Below are 25359 nucleotides of genomic sequence, written 5' to 3'. Positions count from 1 at the left end.
GTAATGCTGATGACATTCCCATCAGTCTCAGGAGTACTTCGTGTTTAGTGCTAATTAACAAATATCAGCATCCTTACATGCTATTACTAAGGTCATGAAGATGGTAAACATTACCTACCAAACATTAGCATGTTAACATTGTAATTGTGAGCCTGTCAACATGCTAATGTTAGCATTTAGCTCAAAGCACCCCTGTGCCTAGCTAGCATGGTTGTAGACTCTTAGTCTTGTTAACATTAAATTCATTATGCTTCTATATATTTTCTTATACATACTGTATATTGAATAAAACATGTAACCTGCAGTTTTCCAAATGAAAGAATTCATGCTGTACTGGAGCCAAGATTTCGCAAGTGGTGCACTCATATGGTAAATTCAGCCACATCAGTACAACAACGGAATCATATCATGCTCACTAACCAAGGCATATCTTAGGGGGTCACCAGAATTTCCAGCTGGATTAAATTAAGTATTGTGTAAGTTTAAGCAGGATGAAATGCAGTAATGATAATAATGTTTATTATATTTATTGCTTTGTTAAATGTTAATTAGACATTGCAACTCTTGGTTTTACACAGCAGCCGATCTGTAACAAATATTAAAATACACAGCACTATCCTAACAGTTATAAAAGTAAAAAAATAAGGTGTGCAGAAGATGTTTTATAATCACATAGTTATAATAGGCTCAGGGTTCTCTTCCTCTGCATTCTCTAACAGTTTTTTGGTGTCAACCACATCAGACTGGGACTGCTCATTGCTGAAGAAGAGTGGATTGTCAAAGGTGGTTAACCTGTCAGGGATGGGGAAGCAACGACCAGACTTCTTGAAGAGGAAGAAGGCAGTGACTGCCCCCATGGCAATCACAATAATGACCAGCACACCTGCCAAAGCTATGTGGCTGCGGTAACGAGGATCACGTACTGCACAAATGAAAAAAGTAGATGATGATCAGCCAAAAGAATTTAGTCACAATTTTGAGCAAAATAAAGAAGATGAAGAGGTGTTACTTACCAACTGGTGATGGTAGTGATGGCGTTGGTGGTAATACTAGAGAGAAAAAAGGGAACTGTGACAATTGTACATCAAAATCCGACTACACAATATTCGCCTGATAATGGCACAATGTGTCATTGTGTGGAAGACAACCAATGCAGTATCTGGGAAGCCTCATGACTACTTCTTCATGTCAGAAATGTTTTCCTTCTCTCACCTAGTTTGACAACTTCTACAACATTCTGTGACATTGGCTGAGGGGGGAATCGAACACTTTTAAGTGCACAACTGTAAACATGGCATAGTGAAAGAATGATGTTTTATTTCATTTCAGTGAACCTGTTATCACCCACAGTCAGGGCTCTACACTAACTTTTTTTCCCAAGGAGCACATGTCCCAAAGACATTTAGGAGCACAGTGAAAAATGTTAAAGTAACACAGAGTTTATTGACAAACAATTTATTACATATGTATACTGCACATGCATGTGTGCGTGTGCTCCTTCTCCTTGTGTGCAATTATGATGTGAAAACCAGTGGAGAACTATGAAGATGGAAGACATTGTATCTAGACACTAGGCATGGACATTAAAATATTGACAAAGCATTAGAAAACATTGAAACAGATTTTTTTGAAACATTGACACATTGACAACACTGATCACTCATCACAGAAAACTCTACTGTGATTGGGGCATTGCGGCTCGTGGAATGTGGGAATGGGTAGTTTTTGAACCAGGGATGGACACATGACACCAGCACCACCCACACAACCCAGGTTGTGATTGGTCGGTTCACAAAAAGTGACATTGACGAGCGCATGAACTTCATGAAAAGTTGAACATGTTTCAACAAAAAGGCACCCAATATAGCTAAATAGCCGGCCAGCCAAACCCAAACCCTGTGTATCTTATTCCTGTTGTCTTCTGTCTGACAGCTTTAGTTGCAAAACTAGTGAGCTGGTGCATAATCAAAGTGGGCCAATGATCTCTCTTGCTCTTGTTTTTGTATGATGGGCTGCTCAAGCGGCCCACAGAGCGACCTGCCCACCAGGATTTCTTCCAGTGCTCCCGATGGCCAGTCCAGCTATGAAAAGTCCCAGTCTTTTGGGGGAGGGCGGGAGGATTACAGTAGGTTGTAAAAATCTTTACTCTCACCCTGTGCTCTCACACTGTGCTTGTGAATTATTTTTCTGGTTCGCACATATCTTTTTTTAGGGGCAAATGCAAGCGATTTACTCACACTGTAGAGCCCTGATAGGTCAGGAGTATTATACCAAATTAATCACACCTGTAATTGCAGCGTCACCCTTTCATCATATGTGCTGCTCACCTACACACTCACCCTCTTTCTATCAGCTGGGAGGTCACAAGACAGCACACCTTCATTGCAGAGTAACAATTAATTGTTCCAGTTTCATTTTCATTCATAAAACCGCGATTACATATGTAAACATTTGTTGTCGGTCACTTTCACATTTAAGGCTAAGGCTATGATTGCCTAATCTGACACAGTCATTTCAAAAGACAAAAATTTTGAGTAGTCTGATCTCGACATTATAAAAAACATCATTACAATTCAAATTTAGTCCAAGTAAGAAGAATTTTACCTTTGGGTGTTTTGCAGATGTATGGTCTATTATAGTGCTGATTGCCTGCCCTCCATGTCCCATCTGAAGTACGAATCCCTCCGTGGCTGCTATCATCAGGTTGACCTTCATCCCAGTTAGTGTAGTCCATGACTGTTTTGTCCAACCACAACCACTCCCCTGGAGACAAATGGATTTTTTTCTTGTTCAGTTTCTTTTTATACCAGATAAAGTGCTTTTTGTTTACCTTAATGCTCTCTTTTCTTTTTACTCTGCAGAAAACTTAATAGTTCTCCTGATGTGCTTGTGCTATAACCTAAAAAATAGCCACACTTTGTAAACAATACCAATAAATTATGAAAAAGAATAATTAAAAAATATATAAATTTAAAACCATGGCATTTTTTCCAAAATAACCTAATGTATATATTTGTCTTAATTAGTTGTTCACCAAGCATAGTCTTTCATTTTGTATAGCCTTTTCCCTCTGTGTAGCTGAATATTTCTTTTCATGAAAGAACAGACAATGTGACTGTACCTTTGTGAGTTTTAAACAGGCCGATCCAGAAGGAGGTGTGGCTGTCTTGAAATATTCTTGCATTGCTTTGAATGAAGTCTTGCTCAGTGGGATCTTCAATGCTGGCTAGTGATCCACCTTAACAAAACAAAACAGAAGTCCTTACTGAAAGCTACATGCATTTTAGTGCCTAAAAATATCACAGAGAAGACTTACCATGTCTTACACAGCTAGCAGATGCATCTGCCCACTCTTTTTCTTCTGTGAAAAATATGTAACAGTAACCCTTAAATGGTAGCCAAAAGTAGTTGTGGCCTGTGTTCAATGTATCTGGGTCTTCAGGGCAAACTCCTGGAAAACCACTTGACTCTGTTGGTGGCACATCTATGAATGAGAGAGACAGTGATGAAGTTGACATTGACAATATCGTAACTTAGTTGAGACATGCTGGCATTTAGGATGAGTTATGTATTCATTTATTTAAATGAACATTAGTCTGTTATTGGATGTACCTGTAGACTTCATACAAACGCTGTTTATGGTCTGGTTGCAGACAGCGGTCTTCCATTTTCCATCCACATCCACATAGACACAAGGTCGGTCCCTGCTTGGTTCATTTTTATCCCAGTGAGAAAAGCTCAGGTGCCAGCCATCAATATATTTGAAATACCCATTAGTCTGAAAGCAAAGATTGATCAAACTGCATTCAGCTTTAATATTAATTTTTTTTTTAAAGAAAATCTTCAATATCTATGATTTTTACAGCAATGAATGATGAGCATTTTTTGCCACGTTAGCAGCATGGCTGTATGAATTGAAATCTCGGGCTGTTGGTCAGTCCACTGCTTTGGTCCTGACTAAAATATCACAACTGTGAGATGGATTGCCATTAAAATTTTGTACAGACATTCAAGATAAAAATCTTCCCTGGATCAAGTCAGTGTAGCCATAAGTAACAAACCATATATCTTTACAGTAGTTTCTAGTTACAAACAGGTGTTAGTCATGTTATTTTGCTATATACTATTTTAGACCTACCTGCACTTTGTTCAGTCCAATCCACAGAGGTGATTTGAGATTCAAAGACAGCAGCTCAATATAGGTCTGTGACCACTTGTTTCGCAGGCTAATGAGTTTGGCGCCATCATCTTCACAGTGCTTTTCGGCTGCATCCCAGGTCATTTGTTGAGTAACAACCTTGATAGAGTCATTAAAAATGTTGACATAGTCGGTAGAAGTTGTTGGTTCAGGGGTGTCTGGGAGAGAAGGATCTGTTTAGGGTGAGAAATTAAATTGGGAACAGAATAAGTTTTTCCATTCAACTTAAGATCAAGACTTCTGTTACATAGATGATTAAGAATTACCATTTTTCCATTTTCCCGAGACGAATATAATTACTCGCGCTGCAGCTATCGATTATTTTAGTAATCGAGTATTCTACAGATTATTCCATCAATTGATCAAGTCATCGGATAAGAAGTACTTTTGGTTTATTAAAGAGCAATAGTAAATATGCAAAAGAGAAAATAAGACAGGTCTCTTAAAATGAAAAAATTGCATACAATAATATTATCAAAACGAAACCCATTTAGTGCATTTAAGTGCCATATTACAGTCTGGGTTTTAAAGAAAAAAAATTCTGAAATGCAAAAACAAACACCTTTTGCTTTAAAAAAGGTATATATACTTAAGTTTCAAAACTACAAGTTTCAACCTAACTACAGCTCAGGCATAATGTTAGCCTTTACTGTCTTCTTTGTGGCATTTGTAGGAGGCAAAAACGAGTGGACAGGAACTGTGACTACCATAATAATAAATAACATGAATGAAGCTCAGGCTTTCACAAATTGACTGCAGCATTTTATTTTCTGTGCTCATTTTCTTGAACAAAACCTAGCTAACGTAGGGACATCATAACTAGCCACCACGTTGAAGTAACTAGCCATTACATATAGCCATAATGAACGTAGCCTACGTTCTTTACTAGCCTTCATACACCTTGTGTCGTGTCCGCTCTGTGGACTGGATGTGTAAACTGGTTGCTTTCTGCTGAGATGCTGAAGCATAGACATCCTGCTGTTGTGGTAGGCTAGTTCACACTGTACAGCGTTTTCGTGGACACTTTCTGTCGCTTTCTCTGGCCTGTGTCTTCTCTGCGCCCCTCACTATTTTCTCTCTTTTCCTCCTCTTTGTAATCTGTCAAATCACACCAAAGACACTCTGAACCATCTCTGATCACACACAGCGTGACCGCGTTGTGCGAAACACCGTGTGCTGTATATAGTTATATGGATTAAACGAAGCTTCAATGCAAATAATTGATGATTTTCAGTAATCGAGTTACTTGAGGAATCATTTCAGTCCTCAGTCGCGCACCTAATTAAAGGAGATGTTCTGTTTGAATAGGCCCATCTTTAAATTACAGTACAACACTTTACTGTTAAAATGCTGACTGAATCACAGTCTTGATCATTGGGAAACATTAATTACAGTACTGAAAAGTTGTACAGCAAATCATCAGTTGCTTTAGTACAATTAGTTTGGCTTATTGGACTTGCACTCAGAGAAGTATGCGCTTGTGGAAGATGCTGTAGCTCCGCTATTAGAGCAGCTGATTAGGGACTGAATAGCCATTTCCAACATCACTGATATGCCACCAACTTACTCACTACCTTAAACCTGTAATAACTGATATTTTTGTGCACTTGGGGGCAGCAGAAACAAGTTGTGAACTGTATAATTATATACTTTCTTTTATACTTTTACCAAAGCTTACTTAAGCTACCTCATTAAGCAGATCATCTGATTATAAAAAAAAGATTTCAAATACTTGTCATAGTGATGTAACTGCAGAATATACCAGTGAATTAAAAAAAAATTCAATTTAAAAAACAAGGCAGTCAGCCCAGCGCATGTGAGCGGAAATTGATCAGTGACGGTGGCAAATCCCCTTGCAATATGGTGGCGACAAGGCTTATTAGTTTAGGCCTATACAAAAACAACAAAATTCAAAATTTAAATGGGCCTAGTTAAATTAAATTAAATAGACTACAACAATGCTTTTAGATACTTGCTTGGTGTTATCAAGATAGAGAGTGTCATTTACTAAGGCAATCGCAAACCAGGTAGATTTAAAAAAAAATTATGTTTGCACCTAAATTAAAACATGCTTTCACTGGGCGGTAAATAGTGTGATTATATAAGCTGTTTTTTACTTTAGTAAATCAGGTGCAAGGAGCTATTATAATAATGGGAGCTTTTAAATGATGATGGTGGAGGGCTCAGTGGTTGATGACTGTTAGCCATTGGCCCAATCCTAGGAGCTTTTATTTGGAGTTGTGGTTCTGGCCAGCTGGCGAACATGTCTCTTTTAGCTCTGTTTTTGGTCTCTACCAACTCTTGAGGGAAATATCTGACTCTTTAGCAGCTAAATGCTCCACTATGTTCACCAGCTAGTTGCTAATTGTGTCTGTCTGCTGTTTGGTTCTGAGCAGATAGTGGGTTTTTAGAGCTTTTTAACTGAAAACAGCTGCCTGCTGCGGCCGAAAATGACACTCTGAGAGCGGAACCAAAACAGTGAAGTTACGGACTGGCCAGCTGAGAGCGACTCAATATACTGCGCCTTAAAGCCTAGGGGAGCTGCAGATTCAAGAGATAATTATCTGTAGTTTCATCAGTACGACCAAGTTCACATTGTTTTCACATCGTCATTTAATACATTTTTATTGTAAAAATATGGCCGCTTTAAGAAATATGAAAAAATATATATTAAAAGAAAATATGCCAGTCCTTGTCTACTGCTGTAAAATCATTTTTAGAGTTTCAAAGAGAAAGGTCAGAAGATGGGCTCACCAACATTTCGAAGACATACAAATCCATTGGTGTCATTGCAGGACTTTGTTATCCATTTACCAATACCAAGGGAAGGATTGGTATTAATCACAACACATTTTTTCTGGGGAAGCACAGTGAGAGATTAGAGATGACAAGAAAAAAACTGTCAGCATGTTATAGTGTAGTGTAAAATGTGATTGTCTGATTGTTACATAAGTGTACTGTAATTTGTCTCCAGGTCATGACAAAATAAGTGGTATCTCACTCTACAATTAAGAATTTCTTACCTCTGGTTGATTATGGAAAATTTCATAATATCTTTGGGAATTCCAGAAATCCTGCAGCCTTTTATGAAATATCTAAATACACAAAATAATATGGTTTAAATAATAGAAATGCATTTGACTCTTCACAATAGTGAATATAGTTTGTGTCTACTTGATGCATATTACACTCTTTTACACAGTTATGGCTCAAGTAAAGTTAAATTTGATTATGTTACCATAATCTTGCGTCCATAAATGATTGAACTACGGCCAATTCCCTAAAATGGAGAAACAGACAATAGAGAAATAAAGTGTCACATTTTTATACACATACAGAAATTATCAGGAGTGCTACACACAACCCCCTCGCATCACATTATAAAACACAATTCAGTTTGTGTCCACTTACTTTAAAACCCAAATTGACATATTTCCTCGGCCGTCCATCAGTCCAATAATATTGACCACCATTTAAACTGCGAAAACCAATCCAAAGGTCTGAAGTAGGTTTGTCAGCCATTTGAGTAATCAAAAACACTGAAAATATAACAGATAACAGTGATTTAAGGATCAGCTATTTGTGTGGAAGTTTTTTTAACCTAAATATACATAATACACAATATACATGTGCTGTTTCAGTGGCTCTTTTTCAGTATAGCACCTCTAGCGGCCACGGCAGAGCTTTAAACTTATTTTACATTGTAAATATTGTACATTGTTTACACTTGAGTGTTTTAAAACTCTTCCCCCACTAAAACTGTTTTGTTATAAGGAGATTATTGAAGCCTCACTACCACGTCGCACGTACACAAGAAATACAAAATAGATAAAAGTGTCCAAAGCCAAAAGAGAAGATTGGTGGATATTTTAACATAAAAAAATATGTGAAACAAACCTTCCACATGTCTTGAGGGAATAGAGGCCAAGTGTCCACCCATACTTTGGCAGTGTGTCCTCCCTTCATCCCATGTTACTTTCTGGTTGTTAATTATGCTGTAACACTAGAGGTGAGGAATGATTATTTGATTTACAACTCTTGAAAATATACCAAATACAGCCACTCAAACATTGTCCTAGTTAATGCAGCTTAATGTGACATCTCAAAAGAAATTATATAAAAAATTAAACCCTAAAAGATCAATGTTGTCAAATCAAAGGCCCATGTCATTGCAAGCACAAATAATTTGATGCTGTTGTACATCAGTTTTATTCCCATCCATTCAACACAACACGTTTAAAGGCTAAAAGTTACCTCTGACCTTAGAGTTAAATTTTTTCCAGTCGGGTGGGCAGCCACCTTTAGGGGCCACTGTGGGGGCCACAGTGGTGTTGGCAGGTGTCAAGCCACTGCGTTTACAAATGAAATTGTGCTCATGCCCACAATTATAACCATGCCAGAACCCTGTGAACCAATCCAAGACATGAAAATCAACACTTTAGCAAATACAATTTGCTTTTTTTCATGTAACATCAAATATTGGATTAAAGTTATAATTCTTAAGATTTTCACAAAATTAAATCCCAATTTCGGTACTATTTATGGTCCACATTTTTTATGCATTAGCCATTCATTGTATTCACAGTCAGTAATTACCTCTCTACTGCTTATAGTAGTTTTTATTGGTAGTGGCGGAGTCTGCCATTCCTGCACTAGATTCAGATTTCCTACTTAACCATGAAGGATTGATCTAGTCCAGTTTTATCTCATTAATAGCCTCACTGTTCCCTGTCTTTTCACCATGTTAGAGCTGTATTAAGGAACTCCTAATGCAAATGGAATGTCCCACCGCCGCTGCTTCACATTAAAAGTGTTCAACTGGCAAAACACTGGGGGGATTTTATGCTGAAGAAGCCACAGGAACACAACATATTTTGTCACCGTGGTTAGCACTAATCACAATCGTTGATCAAAAGTGTGTCTACAAAACAAGGCAATGGTTATTATCGACATTTCTTGACAGCGGATCAGTTTGAAGTATATCGGAGTAATGGAAGAAGAAGGAGCAGCCACGGTGAGCTATTAGAGAGCTGCAGGCAACAGGCTGCACACCTCCAACTTCTCAGCGAGGTAACCGACTCCTTTCACTGTGACCCGCTGTTCGCAGACTCATGCCGTGTGCAGCGTAAAGTCAGATCACGGTTGCTCACAGACTGATGGAAAAAGGTCAGTTAAGGTGAATCATATTTCAGTTTACTCACCATTAGAATACCTCATGACAACACAGTTCTCATCATAATTCTTGAAATTGGGTTGACCTTCATCCCACCTTTGAAACACCACTTGAGAACCATCCATCCACCTTAATGTAACACAAACAAATCAGTTTAAAGTTTGTCATAGAAACAACTCAATGTGAAGTTGGGCTGCTACTAACGACTAATTAATTTTCCTCAAATATATCTAATTGACCAAACAGACAGTATGTAATTTCTGCCACTAGGAGTCTCTCACATCAAAACAATAACAAAAGACGTAGTTTGATGATTTCGTGAAGTAGCGTAGGATCATGGGAGTTGTTGTCTTCACCACCATTGCCTTCATTGCAGTCAGCTTCCCCCTGGTTAGTATGCCTTCAGTGTTCATTGATCTGGAGGTTTTTACCAGAAGCTGAATTATCTAAAGAGGTCTCCTCCTCTCCAAAACAAACAGACCCAGGGATTGAAACTGGTAAAAACACTGAATAAAGCAGTTTCATGTTTAAAAGTCAGTGTTTATCCGACGCTGTTCAGCGAGCACAGGACGCTGCGAGCCGGGGTGCCGTTAATGTTTGCTTAGATTGTTTCTCCGCTAACTTTAGATTCAGACTTTCAGGAGGTTTTTACCTGCCGAATTATCCGCAGAGGTCTCCTCCTCTCTAAAGCATACGGACCCGGTGATTAAAACCTGAATAAAGCAGTTTCATATTAAAAATATGTGTTTCTCCAACGATGTTAGCCGACACCCGACGCTGCAAGCCTTAGCTGCCACTAACAGTTGTTCAGCTTGTTTCTCTGCAAACTTAAAATCCAGATGACTCAAATCCTAAATCCAGTTAAAATATATAGTTAAAAACGACCAAGATCTAAAAAGTGTTTCGTAAAAATGTGGCTTAACACTGGATAAAGAGTCAATTTCTGACAACTTCTGGCAGACAACCACAACGCTGACGCAGGCGAAAAGGGGATATGACACCATTGACAGGTGACTAAATGAAACGTCCTGTTACATTGATTAGAATTACAGATTTCTCTAGGTTTGTAAATTGTTTGAAACATTTGGGATAATGTAAGTACACAACTCAACAAAATATATAACATAGGTCTAGTCGTTTTTAGACTATTTATTGCGGAAGTTACATATTATATATTTAATTTGAGTTCATTTTATTTTGACAATATTATATACATAATTGTATAATGCAGCACAAAACTAAATGTAAACAAAGGTTTACATATTAGTAGTGCAAAACTGCAGGTTTAAACTGGCAACTCCAACATGATAAAAGTAAAGACACACACTGGCACCGTCAATCAGCGTAAAATAAGCCCAGAACATTTTCCAAACAATATTATTCAATGGAATTTCTAAGGTAGCAGGCAGACGACTTTATGGCTCTGTATTAAACAGCTACGAGGACAAAATATATTAAAAAGCCCTCCTTACTAATGAATAGACAACACTATATTTTCAGAAACGCAACCCGACGTCACGCTGTGGTTGCCAATCCGGCGATCAGACCGGTCAAACGGCTCCACTGTCAGTAAACCGGTTCATGGACTCTGCTTGGTTTATTTCGTGTACCCAGCTTCGACGTCTAAGTCTGGCTTGCTAGGATACCACGAAGCGTTCCTTTGGTTTGTGTTCATTTGTTTGAGAGAGAGAGAGAGAGAGAGAGAGAGAGACAGCTGTCTTTATTGAATGTTTGTTCTTCTTCTAGGTTTAAATCTCAAAAACAAATTACAAGTTGGCTAGATATTGGAACAAAATAAAAAGCAACTTTACATTGTGACCAGTAACTCTAGCCATTAGTCTCTACTGTCTGGAATGAAAGCCTTTCTCCATCAGATCCTCGATGAAACACACATCCATTGTGGCACAATCTTATTTTCATTTCAATCTTAGTCTTTTTTGTCAATATTAATTTTAGCTGTGATACACAATTAAAGTTGACAAGGAAGGCATGCAAACAGGAAGAGAAGAGTAACTCCTCAAATGTAAATGCTATAAAAGCCAAACTTCAGTTACCTTCCTGTCAGAGTCACAGAGATCAGAGGATATAGAATCGACAAAATGTCACTCATAAATAAAGTGATGATGGAGATGCATTATTCTTAAATTATTTAGTGGTAATACTGTAACCTGCAGCTTTACCTTTTGGCTATTGATTCTGCAGACAAGATTGAGAAAATACTTTTCACAGATCCTTAGAGACTTAACAGAAATCCGCTACAGTATTTTCAGAATTCTGCACACAAGATATATGTCCTTGCTTGATTATGACTTACTCAGAGCTTCGACAATGTAGGTTGTTTAATTGTGGTGCACACTAATTTCACATGAAAAGAATGCATGGCCTAAATTCCTATGCACCTGATCGTGGAGCAACCAACCATCATGTAGACAGTATTTTTGAAGGACACAAAAAACTGACAGTTTGGATCTGCACCATGGTACTTCTATCAGGCCAAGCATGCAACAGTACAAATTCAACAATAAAATTGCATAAGTGTTATCAATGTATTTTAACAGGTGACATTACCTGTGTGTTAAATACATTTCAAGTCAATTTTCTTTCAGACTTTTTTTCTCATTTGTATTAAATTCATACTCACTCAAATGTTCCATCAAGGTCTACTGTCAGGCCTATCCAGTAAGACCCATAACTTCTGGATATCTACACACACAGGCAGAGGCACACAGTAAAACCAGCAGTACTTACATTTCATTTTGTGCTGAAGTTAAATGCCATGGTATTTATACTTTAATTGTTCATTGCTTTAATAGTTCAATGTAGTATAAATGTCACTGCTCACCTGTTTCCACAAAAAGACACTTTCATTCTCGCTGTTGATAGTTACCAAGTCACCATGCCTCTGTTGGCAGAAGTGACGAGCTTCTTCCATGGCCATCGACCTACTGTTAATATAATACTGAGTCCCATTCCATTCTAGCCACCCGTCTGAGGTCTTATTGTAGTCTGCAAACATGTTAGAACGATGTAAAATATTACAGTACATGTGTAATTTCTGATTTTTTAATTTCAGTTATGTCACCAAGTTGTCATACTTAAACAACAAAAAAGGTAATGTGTCATTACCTTCCATAATGACCCATATGACTATATTAAGTTATAACTTACAAGAACAATTAATATGAGTGTTTTTTATGATTTGCCACCTCTATTGTTAAGGTATGGTTAAGTTTAGGCAACTAAAACTACTTGGTTAATGTTACAGAAGGATTGGTTAAAAGACTCACAAGGAATCGCTGTGAACAGCTTTCATGGGAACTGTAAAACTGTTCACAGCCAGGTCTGCGAATTAAAATAGATTTTGTTGTTTGAAGGACACATTGCGTATGATTTAAGTTGTAATTTTTCAGTGCTGTGAACACCACAAACAAATTCCTCTCACCTCCATTTTACTTGCCAGCAAAAATCTCAGAAAGCAATATCTCTAAACCTGGGCAAATAAACTTATCTTCGTGGCTAGATATCGATAATACTGACGTAATTCAGTTTTTTTTTCTCCTTAAATTTTTTCAACTTCAATAAACTGATCCTTCACTTTTAACAAAGTTGGAAACTGTACAATAAATGTTAAAGTAGGAGATGAATTGTGAGATGGTATAAGACAGGAAGTCTTAAGTTTTAAGTACTATAGCTGACTAGCTAAGTAACGTCAGCCTGCAAAATGACATTTGCAGTGAATTTCCAACCTTGAATGGTTGTTTTAGTAGCTCGTTCAGCAAGACAAGGTGCAACACAAGATGTGTCCATGCTTGTAGATAAGGAGACATCAGTTAGAAAGCTCAAAGTCTGAGGCTCTTTCTGGTTTGTTTCAGGCTGCTGTCTGGTTGTTAGTCAGCTGTCAGCCAATGACAGAACAGTGATGGTTATGCAAATACAGCTTAAGAAGAATTTATTTGATAGGCTATATGCAAAAAAAATCTGTCTGCCACTGACACTTGAACTGAAAAAAGCATAGACAGGAGGCGCTATAACAACAAATAAAAAAAATACTGATTTTTTTGTTAAAAGAGCACAGGACATAATTTATAGATTGTATCTGTATGATATAGCAGGAAAAACATGCAATTTAATTTAACAATCATGTAAAAATAGCATATTTCTATGTGGTCACATACATAATTGCCCACTTACCAGGATTGACAGGGTCTGGAGGCGGCTTTGGAGTCACTCCTGTAATGACAGACAGAAGGTAAATCTATTTAGAAGAGAGTATTATGGTGATAGTGGGCACCTCTGGGTTGAAATTGTTTACACCTGAACACACATGAAGACATTGCAGGAAGAAAAGTACCCTCACTCACTCAACTCTCAACAAATGTTACAAAAGAATGACATGCTTTTCTTTGAAACTCATGTAACCAAATGACCACGCTTTACCTGCTCGGATCTGACACATCCAATTATTGTACTTCTCACACTGCACATCGTTCCAAGACTCTGTCCATTTATGCTTATACATTTTGAATTCAGCACAAGATTCAACATTATTTTTATTGTTTGGCTCTCCATCCTCCCAGTGTTGGAAGTTTACCTGTAAAGAAGAGCAAACAGTAAAAAACACAGGGAATATAAAATTATATTGTTTATTTAATCGAGTCTCCTAAACTAAAAATGATTCACTCAACTATTAAAGCAGAAAACTGTTAACTCACTGCGGATCCATCGCTCCATACATAACCGGTGACTGGGTCAGGGGCACTAAGTCCAATCCAGACTGCTTCATAGCTAAAATGGACAAACTTATATTAATGATTTAAATATGCAACCTGTGTAAAATGTTTTAAGAACAAACGTTTGCCTGATTTCATAGTTATCTGATGATGCACAGTCCCAGTTCTCTGCATGATACTAACCACCTTTATCTTTTGCAACCAGTTTTGTACTTTTTTTGAATCCCTTCAATCTGAATTTTGTAATTGACATTTACTATACCTAAACAAAATTTTCTGCTAATGATCATGCTTATCACCAGTTATTAATTTTGACAGGACACATTTACAGCATCTTGAAAGAATCTTCCTTGATGCAGCTAAAGTTTGATTTAGACTGCGAAGATTTTGTCAAGTGCAGCCCTAACTGTATGAGACCAGGTCTTACTGTACCGATCTGGTAGCACTTGTAGCTCAGCAGCACTATGGATGCTGAGCAGGTCTCCTCCGATGGCCCTGCAGTAATCTCTGGCCTCATACCAGGTCCTCTTGTTTGAAGATGACTCTGAAAACAACTTAAACACAAGGCAAGAAGTTCCACTGTGATTAAAGGTTTGGTAGTTTCAATTTACCCTAAGTCTGCTGTATCATTTAAAGGAACATGTAAATTAATGCATCCAAAGACGCAACTACATACCACAGAATAGATGTTTTTAGAGTTTGGTTAGTTGCACTGTTCAGACTGATTGTGTTTTGTGTTAGGTCTTTTTTCTCTCAGTGTGTGAATGACATGGGTCAGATGTAAGGCTGTAACCTAACAATTACTTTCACTATTGATTAATGTATGATTATTTTCTCTTTTAATCATATTTGTTAAAAATGCCAACCACGATTTCCGAAATCTCTGAAAACTCACATTTGAAGATGAAACCAGTGAATATTTGGTGTTTTTGCTCATAGAAAAATGGCTTAAACAACTGTTGATTTTTCAAATTGTTGCCAATTTATCTTCTGCAAATCAAATAATCAGTTAACCAGCTTATCGTTTTAGCTACAGACAGGTGTGTATGTTTTCAAATAAAGGTCTGTTAGAGTGAGGAGGCGATTGATTCAGTGGCTGAAGGCATTGATAGATTATTGGCTCATCACTGATGACAGCGGACATTATAAGGAGCCAACATGGCGTGCTGTTCAAGCTGGGCAGAACTCATCTCCTTCATCTCCCAAAACAGCCACACTCGTCATTGTCTCTGCTGTCATTTTTAAGATGCCCACTTTGCCATGCTGATGGCATTACTATTTGGCTTTGGTAGGGGTGGGCAGCTAGTCACGTTTATATTGTCTTCTCCTGTTTATTTTAGTTAGGGAGGTAAGTGATTGTAATTTGGTGTCTTTAATTTTGTTAGGTTATATCTGCTACCATGCTAGCTGCATTTCTGTTTTGATTATGTTGGTCTTGCTCACTCCAATCATTTATGAAATTGTAAATAAAATGTCATTATATTTAAAAAATAGTCTCTGGCTTAAACCTGAGATTTGATGAAGATTAGTTTGTTTCATGTTGTGCTTTAGCCACCCTTAGACAGAACATAACATGCATAACTTTGTGTATCGGCAAGAAAAAAACTTTAGTTGAAACTGTTATACAGTTACTCATTTATTCAAGAGACAGAGTCCATATTAATTGGAATTCAATAGTAACTGGAACACTGTTGGGTAGCCAGACTCATCAAGCTAACTTAAAAGTTGAACTTCAATCAAGAAGTCAGTTAGAAAAGGGTGGAGACACTGTGGGCTGTTGTTATACTTTAAACCAGAAGTGCCCAGGGGGGCACGGAACAGTTTTTTGTTTTGTTTTTGGGGTGTGATGCTGGTGTTCTGGAAACAACAGGAAGTTAATAACTGATTTGGCCTGCTTAACAACACAATCAGCAGTTACAGCTGCAGCAGTGGCACACAGCACATGAAGGAAATTAAGGTACTTGAAGCAGCAAAATGAAGCAATTTTTAATACCAAGAGCATCGCAGCCTGAAACTACAGGAGCTAAACCAAAATGTCAGAAATATGGTGAACAGAACCCCCGAACTGGGTTTTACTTGGACTGAGGAGCAGGTGTACGTGTTTCACTCACTCTTAAGCTGCATTGGATCTCACCTTATAGCAGTAGTTTCTAGATATCACCCGAGTCCAGCCGTTCGCACACTCAGAGGTAACAGTTGGCGGTGCAGGGGTTAAAATTGCCCCCTCTGCCAGATGTTTGCAGATGTATTTCTCCTTATTGGTGCAGGGCAGCACATCCCAGAGGCCAGCAAAAATCCCAGTTGTCATGGCAACACAGCCCTGTCGGTGACCTTGCATTGTTGAAGGAGAAATAGTGAAATGTCAATTGTGAAGCCGCTTTCTGCCACATCTTAGAGATAGAGTTTAAAATGTCTCCATACCTGGCATTTCAGCATTCCAGTGAGTAAATCTCACTGAGTCTGTGTTGGTCCACACAAATTCATCAATGTTTTTCTGATTTGAGAGGCCCAGCCAGAAGTATTTCTCTGATCTCAACCCCACCAAGCTGACAAGAAATGCATTATCCACCCTGGAAATATTTACAGGATAATAGGATTACTTATATCAGTGAATGATGTACAGTAACAAAAGCGCATTCAAGTCCTAATACATCCCACACATCTGAACTTTTAAAATCTAGCATTCTCATTTTTAGTATGCTCAAAATGTTTGGAGTCAGAATAATCATTTATACCCATTTGAAACATCTGCTAAGTAGGAATCTGAGCTTTTGCAGTCATCTTTGGCTTCATCAAATGTCTTTGTCTCTGTCCCTACGAAGTAGCAGTAGGAGCCATGTCTTTTCCAACCCTGGATTGTTGGAAAACAAAAGTGCATATTAATTCTTATACTGTATATAAGACATCTTCTCCAGATATTTCTGCTGGATTTGTGCTGTGAACATCCCACTCGCCTGTTCCTTGTTGAAATTGTGTCCCTTTTTAAATTATAGGCCAAATCCAAGCTATGGGAAGCAGAGGTTTTGGGTTTGGGGCTGCCACTAAATATCATCAGTTGCTTTACTATAAAATTAATAATGTACTTTCTCAACAACTTTGAAAAAATTCAGTATAAAAGAAACAAGGCCAATAATGTAATCAAGCATTTGGACCCAACTTTCTGTATTTGTGGACACAAATTGACCATCAGAAAGTTTTGAGGTACAGCCCTGTAAGATAACACTTCAGGGTTTAACTTTGGCGAAGTAAACCACTTTTTCATATATTAGAAGAATTAAAGTTCACTCACAGTTTTGCAGCCTATGTTCTGCTCCACCTCATTTCCAGATGGTTCAGAGGCACTCATCTTCATACAGATGAAGCCATGTTTCTCGTCACACATACGGTCAGCCCAGTTCCCATTCTGCAAGAAAGAAGCTCAGTAAAATGTTTATCTGTGTGGAGTCTGGATCTACTGACAGATAGGCGAACTACAGTGTATGTCGTCAAACAAAAAGCCCATTGTCTTAAATATGTACAAATTTATTATCACAGATATATACATGTAAAGTACACAAAATGTATATTCAATTCAACAAACACTATATGGCCCGAAAGATACCCAAACATTACACCCATTTGCAATTGTTGAACATCCCATTCCAAAACCACAGATATTAAAATGTGACGATTACAACCTTCCCTCTTTTTGGAAGGCTTATTACAAGATTTTGCAACCTCTCTGCAGGGATTTGCTCCGGTTCAGCCACAAGAGCATTAGTGAGGTCAGCCATTGGTGTTGGGTGATAAAGCCTGGCTCGCTTTTGCTGCTCCAACTTAATGGGGCAAAGAGGTCAGGGCTTTGTGCAGGCCAGTTAAGTTCTTCCACACCAAACTCGGAAAAACACGTCTTTTTACATCGCTTTGCACACTGGGGCGTTATCGTGTTGAAACAGGACAGGGCCTTCCCCAAACTGTTGCCACATACTGCACACTGTTGTTTAAAATATCATTGTATGCTGTAGCTCTAGATTTCCCTTGATTGGAACCACAAGACCTAGGTCAAACCATGAACAACAGCCCCAGAGCAAAGTGTGTGGACAGGAGTTTCCATATACTCTGACCATACAGTGTATGTACAGTGAATTAAAGTGTGATACGTAGCTGCACAATTTGCTTTGAAGCAGGTTTTTATCACTGGACAAATAATGATTCTTTTACAAGAAGCTAGCATTTGTACCATACCCACATGGTGTTCCGTACCTCTCCACTGATGAGAACACAGTCTTCCTGGTCAGATAAGACAGCTGGTTTCCCAAACTCCCAGCTGGTGAAGCTGACAGTAGAGTGGTCACTCCAGTCAAACAGCCTCTCTGTCTTCCTGTCATTCAGTCCTATCCAAAGCTCATCAGTGGATGCTGCAGACATGGACAGAAAAAATATCTTTCCCTCAACGATCTGTCATACATCTTTATTGCGGAGCTCTGCTCAACTTGTTATGCTTGTCCACTATTTTGTGTGTCAGTCATTGCTAGGGGAGGTGGAGGCTTACTGGGCCAGAGATCTGTGTGCAACATTGACAAGTTGTCATTCTCGCAACCCATTTAATGCACACTGCTTTGTTGCAGTTCAAAAAATGTTAAGAAGAATTACTTCACAATGCTTAAAAGATTAAAAAAAAGACAAGATGGATGATCAGGATATGCCTCTCAACTCAGCAGATAACAGTTAATGATCAATCAACAATGCCTCTCAGTTTTTACCAGTTGGGAAAAGTGGAAGCAAAAGGGCTCAATTAGTTACTAGGAGGTGGGGATGGAAGGAAAAACTCACTGCAAAAGCAGAGGAGCAAAAGCAACGTTGACAGTTTAATACCAGGCTGTAGTTTGATAATCACCAGCTGGGCTCATGTTTTAAATTTCCTGGGGAAAACCCTGCTTTCACATATAGAAAAAAACAAGACTAAAGATGGCCAAGACTGTGATGCTTATTACATACCAGAAAACGAAACTGTTGGATGGATTTCTATTCTTAAGGGTGGCGCCAGAGGAAAGGCCTGCAGGCTCAAAGGTGTGTTGTTTGTTGTAAAGAATTCTTCTCTCATGCTACACTTTGTTTTTACGGTCTCACATACCATAGCCAAGTTGAGAGATGACAAAGCTTTGGTCCTCCACGTTACGGATGCTGACAAGGTCTCCTCCTTCTTTGCGGCACTCTCTGTGAGCATCAGTCCATGTTTTCTGAGTACGATTGAGGTGGAAGCAGTGGCCATTGTAGGGAATCCAAGGACTTGAGCAAAATCCTGTCTCAACAGCTGAGCATGAAAAGAACAGAGAAATATAATTACTGAGTCACTGATATCATTCAATGAACCAAAGACAAAATAGTAATGGTGGAGGGCTTCGCTAAAATAGAACAGAATAAAATAGATATTTTTCTTCACCTTGAGTAGGAGGAGCCAGAGCTCCTTTACTGTAGCAGATGTACCCCAGTTTCTTGGTGCATGTTGAACTTTGCCAGGAGTACTGTACAGCACCATCAACAATTGCACAGTTGTGTCCTGGATTAGGAAGTGGATGTCCTAAAACAAGACGATGTTTAAACTTGACATGATGACACAGACTCATGTCAGTTCTCAGATGTGTCTCAGAGTCTTCAAATTCATACATATTTTATTTGTAACACCTAAACAAATAGAAAGAAATTCAGCACTATTGCATGCCTAAATAAGAACAGAAATTCAAATAACAAAGTTAGTGCTATAGAACAACAGTAGAAACAACAACATGACTTTGTTTGAGTTTGTGTATGCATACATGCATACATGTAAATGTCATCTTGTAATGAATGAATACATACAGTACTACATGAAAAAAATAAAGGATATTTGGAAAACAAGTTGCTGTTTATGAAAATGAATATGAAGAAGAAATTAGCATGGTTAATGGCTGGGCTGACTTCATTAGTCCTGTTGTTCCATGATAATGGTGATAATGAGTTTTTTGCAGAGCAGTGAAGATTCATCATGATGTTGAAAATTAGTTGGCATGGGTACATCGGGGATACAGTAGACTTGTTTATTGTGTAGTGTGCTAAGCTAATCTAAAATACAGTAAGTTTCACCCGAAATGGAGGTGGTGTACTTACGATTGTGTGATTTGAAATGTGCACATTATTTATATATTTATATATATTTTCTACATTATGATTTGAATGCAAACATCAAGGCCGACATCCCTTTGGCATATTCAGTTATTGTAAGTCTTAAATCTAAACTACTGAACAGTCAGAAATCCCCCTCTTTCATAAATATCTGCAGTGTAGTGCCCTTGCTGTGGTTTGTAAGTAGTAAGCAAAATGATATCAGTTTTACAACCTACTGGCAACATGGTGTGTAAGGTAGAAAGGATAAAAGACAGATGGGATGTATCAGAGATACAGTAATCTTAGTGGAAAGAAAACTTACCAGAGTCCCAATTCAGATAACGGTAAGGCCTCCCATTAGACCACTGCCAGCCATGTTCTGGATCCAGGATCAGCCCAGTCCAAAGCATGTCCTCTGCCCCTAGTAGTGCTGTGAGTGTGCGTGTGAGTGTTTGTTTGTTTGTTTAAAAAAAATAATGGCAGGAAACAAAGATGATAAAATGATAATGAGTAAGGCTCAAACACGAATCACTAGCCTGAGTACTGTCATAAGAGAAAAGTATCCATGCACACATTTAAATGTATCAACAAAAGTAGTTTATTAAAGAATGTAAATTTCCATTTTAGACTAATGAAAAAGTATTTTTTATTTTTTTGGATAAAGTAGATGTTGATTAAACTGGACTCAGACTGGATCACTTTTATATGTCAAAGAAATGATGAATGATGAACATCGCTGATTGCTATGTCTCAAACACTGTTCAGCCCAAAGACATGCTGCCTTTATAAATTCATTCAGTATGGAGTCAGTGGCATCTTACCTGTGACATAAGCCTGCTCATGAGGATCGGTGATACTGAGCAGAGAAGCACCCTGCTGTTTGCAGCTGGTGTCAGCCTGGGGCCAAGTCAGAGCTGACTGTGTGTTGAGCTGGTAATACGCTCCTGTTGTTGGGTGTTTGTTCCAGCCTTCTTTGGCTATGAAATACGCATACAAAGATATGGAAATGCCTTTCAAAATGTAATGTTTTCATGTAACCTCAAGTTACACGTTTTTGTTTACATTGAAATATTAAAGGCTGACTTAAATGTAAACTAGTGGTAGGTCCTAAATCAAATAATGCCCTGCTTATAGGGGAATAATTTTATTGTAAATCAGTGTACACAAAAAAAATTGTACATTGTAACTATGCCCTTTTCTCTAGCTCTCTCAGGCAGTACTCACAATTAGTTGGGCAATATCCCCAGACTTCATGTTCGTATTTAGTTTCAATCGCACACCACGACTCTGGGGATTCAAATGTCGTGCAGTCTGAGAACCACCGGTCTTTGTACAGGAAGGGAAACATGCAGGTCCTACCATTTGCATTTCCTCCGATGGTGTAAAGTTCTGAAAGGCCAAAACAAGGACAAAAGAACAAAAAAATTGCTTGAATATTTATCTTGCATCTGTACCTGTAGTAATATATATTTTATGAGAATATATGACATTACTTCACCACTTATGATGCAAAATAATTAAAATTTGAGTCCATATAGTGTGTCTGTTTTATCTTTTTCACACCTTTGATTTTCAGAGATACACAAGAGAAACACAATTGAAAAAAAAAATATTATTCATCTTAAAATTTACAAAAAATTGGCACACTAATTCCTGGTTATGAGTCAGTGTAGATAAACAACACTGTTTTATACAGTACTGTACCTCTGTATGTTCTTGTGCAAGCACCGCTGGACGTCCCTGAGATTGTGAGGTGGTTATTGGGTCCCATTGTTTTAGAAAGAACTGCTGTGTTATCTGCAGTGAGCTCAATGTAAAGCTCTTGGCCTTTGAGGGCGAGCACTGTTTCATTCTTGCATTCCCACTTTTGGAGTTCGCTGTTTTCGTCACAATCATAGAGGCTTATTTCACTTCCCACACTTTTCCCCTGGGCTCCCAGGCACTTCTTAATCCATTGAACCAGAAGTCGGTCACCACTTGTCCATCGTATGTCAAAGCAGAAGTCATTTAGTTTTATCAAACAAAAACCAGTGGCTTTGTTAGTTAGTTGAAATGGTGAATCTGTTGAGAAAGAACACAGTCAACACACTGTTGACTGTTTATTGCAGAAGAACTTAAAAAATCCACAACTGTTTGCACAGTCTATCACTGGGGTTGTTTCACGTGTGTCTCTCAAGATTTTATATTATTTGGACAATAATACTGACAATTATTCACAGAATGAGCAGTAATTTAATAAGCAAACAAAGTTCTTATTATTAGAATCACAATTACCTCAATATTGATCTGTAACAAATCTACAAAAATAGGGTAACACAGGTGACAAACTGACACATGGTGATGGTATCAAGCAATGTGCGTGACATACCTGTTCTGTAAAAACCCCACGCAAAGTTTAAAATTAAGTTTGAATACTGTACCGTCAGAAGCCAAAGATTGTAATATTTGGATGAGGAGCACAAAGGTTGTACAAGTTATCTTCATTGTTAGAATTCTTCTGAGATGTCTTAGTGCAGAAGACTTTAACCATGCATTTCTCCCTGAGGATTTAAGAGTTGTGAGAATGATTGTTGAAAGAAGGGGATTTTAATAGCACTCGACCCATGATGCCATGTTGTGTCATCTTGACTGAATCAGCACTATGTTTCAGACTTATTTGTCAATTGTCAACCATTTCGGATAAACAGGGAGGGACTTTATTGTAAGTCTTTGTTTTTTTCCTAGAACCCAAATGCTGACTACTGCACACTTGGGTTTGTTTTGACGTTTTTAAATGGAATTGTGAAACTGTGAAAACAGTATTAGACAATAAGTTCAATGATTAGAAATCAGAAAACAAAGAGAGTCCATAAACGAGTTAAAAGAGAGGTAATGTAAAAATGAGTCATTACAGTGTCAGTGGAACTGGATTCACAAAACTATAGACTAGCTGTCAAATTAGATACATTGAGCTTCATGTCAAACAAAGTGTCACCAGTGAGAGATCAACATTGAGTACTCATAGTAGGTACAACACAGTAATTAATCTAGTAAACATACACACAAAGTCCACAAGAGTAAAAGTCAAAAGAATAAAATACATAGTTAAACCCAACAGTAGCTTAATTCAACAGTTACTTAGAATGTTGTATTAGCATAACATTAGCTCCAGAGAGCTAGTATAGTGACTAACTTGGTTAGCAGTAAGCTGATCATAGAAAACTGTAATTCTGCTAATCACAAATCAATAATCACAAAACAGCTGTAATAAAAGGAGTACTCGAACTCCAATAATACTCCAACAAGGGCATAGATAAAAGATGCCTGTCAATACTTGCCTGGACACAGATCTGACAAAATGGTGGATCTAACAATGGTGCATTTGCAGAAATTCAATCAAAGAGAAAGCAATAATAATACAAAACATCTGATAAAGAGGAGTTTAACAATAATCTCCCCAAAAAGCATAACAATATCCTGTCATATAATAATTTAACATTCATGCCCTTTAGGGAAAGTGTTTGTAAAAGATATTTATGACTCTACACTTAACTTCATCACTATGATTTGCCCACCTTTATAAAGATGGACAGAAGCGGATGTGACTCAGATTGTCAATCTCAAAGTCAAACATGATTCACATGGATTCTAGAGAACAGAGCGTTTTGGCTATTTGAAATTGTTGTTCACAAAGTTAAAAAGTTAGTAGTATTGTGCAATATTTACAGAAAGGAAGCTGTCATAATGCTGACGGTCTTTTATTTTGTCTCTGTAAGAGGACACGAACTTCTCAGGAATTGATCGGCATGAAGTCCCAACTTCTGTAAATAATTTGACGTAATACAATTCTATGGTACAGACATGGTAGGAGACAGCCAGTCAATATTCTGTCTTCTTATGCTGAGAATATGTCTGATGAAAAAGTTGCAACTGGCATTGTAAAATCTTGCTTTACTTTGCTTTGCACTGCTAATGTTAGTCTATGGCATTTTGTTTGAGTAAACGAAAAGGCAGAGACAAATAATATGGAGAAATCGCACTAAATATGTCATTCACAGTTTTCCCACCATGACTGCTTCTGATGCAGATTTAATAATGAGTCATGTTTAGCCAGTGTTTTATTGTGTACTAGCTCTAAATGCAAGTCTGCACAGCTGTGCAGTTTTCAGTAATCCATCTCACATGCGATAAAAGTTCAGTTAAAGTCCCACAAAGGAATGAATTCAGTGGTGGAGTGCCTGTGGTCCCAACACTTACTCATTAATATTTCAATATTTTATTCAATTATTTTCTCTTAAAAACAAACAAATGTAACAAGAAACAAAGTATGCACTGCAGGGCATTATTCTGCAACAAAACTATATATTTGTCTATTGAAAATATTATTATATTTGAAAGAATACATGTATATAAATATATTACCTTATTTCTAGTAGGTTATTTCTTATGTTACCATTTTAATTCTACTTTAATCTGCTCACCTTGCTTTTCCCTTCAGTTCTCTTTTCCACACACACACACACACACACACACACACACACACACACGCACACCTCTGGTCTCTTCACATTCACACCGGCTTGCCCCGCCCACCTCTTTCTGTTTCTCTCTCCCTGTATGTGTCTGCTCTGTTGACTGCTCTGTCAGCAGTGTCAATGGATAGAGTTGGTTTGAAGATGGGCCAGGTTCATATATTGTAGGTTGGTCTAGACCACGTGTCAAACTCAAGGCCCATGGATCAGGCACAGTTTTTTTACAGCTGGTGAGATAATTGATTTTTCTGCTAATAGCATATAGGCTACTGGCCTATATGGGCCTTTCCTTATTGTCCACATTGGGCTGAATTACAAACCCCAGCAACATTCAGCGGCCTAAACCGACCCAGTCTCCTGCTGAAAATATAAAAGTGTTAAAAAACAGCAGAACTGGCGGACTCTGTGTGAGACAGTGTTCTGACAAATTAACGATCAATCACTCACTCATGTTTTTTTACTAAAGTGGTTATTATTGCAGTCATTATTATCTTCATGAGACACCTGTCACCCACAATCAAACTTTTCTGTTTTACCAATTCTGCCATAAATTATACATACAATTTGATTTAAGTGGCTATTAGCAATTACATAATAATGCAAATATAGATATAATATAACGGA

The 25359-nt window shown here is 37.9% G+C and overlaps 1 protein-coding gene across 1 annotated transcript; it reads right to left on the bottom strand.

The window, feature by feature from the left end:
- Positions 1-502: 502 nt before the first annotated feature.
- On the bottom strand, positions 503-22795 carry LOC122887638 (macrophage mannose receptor 1-like). The gene is made up of 32 exons (XM_044221080.1): positions 22645-22795; positions 21929-22285; positions 21449-21613; positions 21046-21201; positions 20547-20654; positions 19524-19661; positions 19215-19394; positions 18344-18498; positions 17391-17504; positions 16837-16952; positions 16523-16671; positions 16236-16432; positions 14534-14655; positions 14084-14156; positions 13809-13962; positions 13563-13601; positions 12214-12377; positions 12013-12074; positions 9400-9500; positions 8460-8602; positions 8096-8201; positions 7610-7737; positions 7437-7478; positions 7222-7293; positions 6953-7055; positions 4139-4371; positions 3613-3778; positions 3317-3484; positions 3122-3238; positions 2605-2763; positions 1014-1049; positions 503-922 (listed from the first exon to the last, which is right to left on the bottom strand). Exons 1-32 carry the CDS (start codon positions 22706-22708, stop codon positions 669-671), a joined length of 4341 nt encoding a protein of 1446 aa, XP_044077015.1. The 5' UTR covers positions 22709-22795; the 3' UTR covers positions 503-668.
- Positions 22796-25359: the final 2564 nt, after the last annotated feature.

This window comes from Siniperca chuatsi, linkage group LG13 (assembly GCF_020085105.1).
Source record: "Siniperca chuatsi isolate FFG_IHB_CAS linkage group LG13, ASM2008510v1, whole genome shotgun sequence".
NCBI classification, from domain to species: domain Eukaryota; kingdom Metazoa; phylum Chordata; class Actinopteri; order Centrarchiformes; family Sinipercidae; genus Siniperca; species Siniperca chuatsi.
The sequence above is the reverse complement of the archived record's forward strand: the minus strand, read 5'-3'. Positions and strand labels throughout refer to the sequence as shown.

What these genes read in the sequence shown, in the direction of transcription:
- LOC122887638 (XM_044221080.1), bottom strand. Translation starts at nt 22,708, where the DNA reads ATGAAGATAACTTGTACAACCTTTGTGCTCCTCATCCAAATATTACAA. An exon ending in TTGCACAAGAACATACAGAG is followed by an intron (nt 21,614 to 21,928) that starts GTACAGTACTGT and finishes TTGGCCTTTCAG; the next exon opens with AACTTTACACCATCGGAGGA. An exon ending in CTGGAATGCTGAAATGCCAG is followed by an intron (nt 16,433 to 16,522) that starts GTATGGAGACAT and finishes CAACAATGCAAG; the next exon opens with GTCACCGACAGGGCTGTGTT.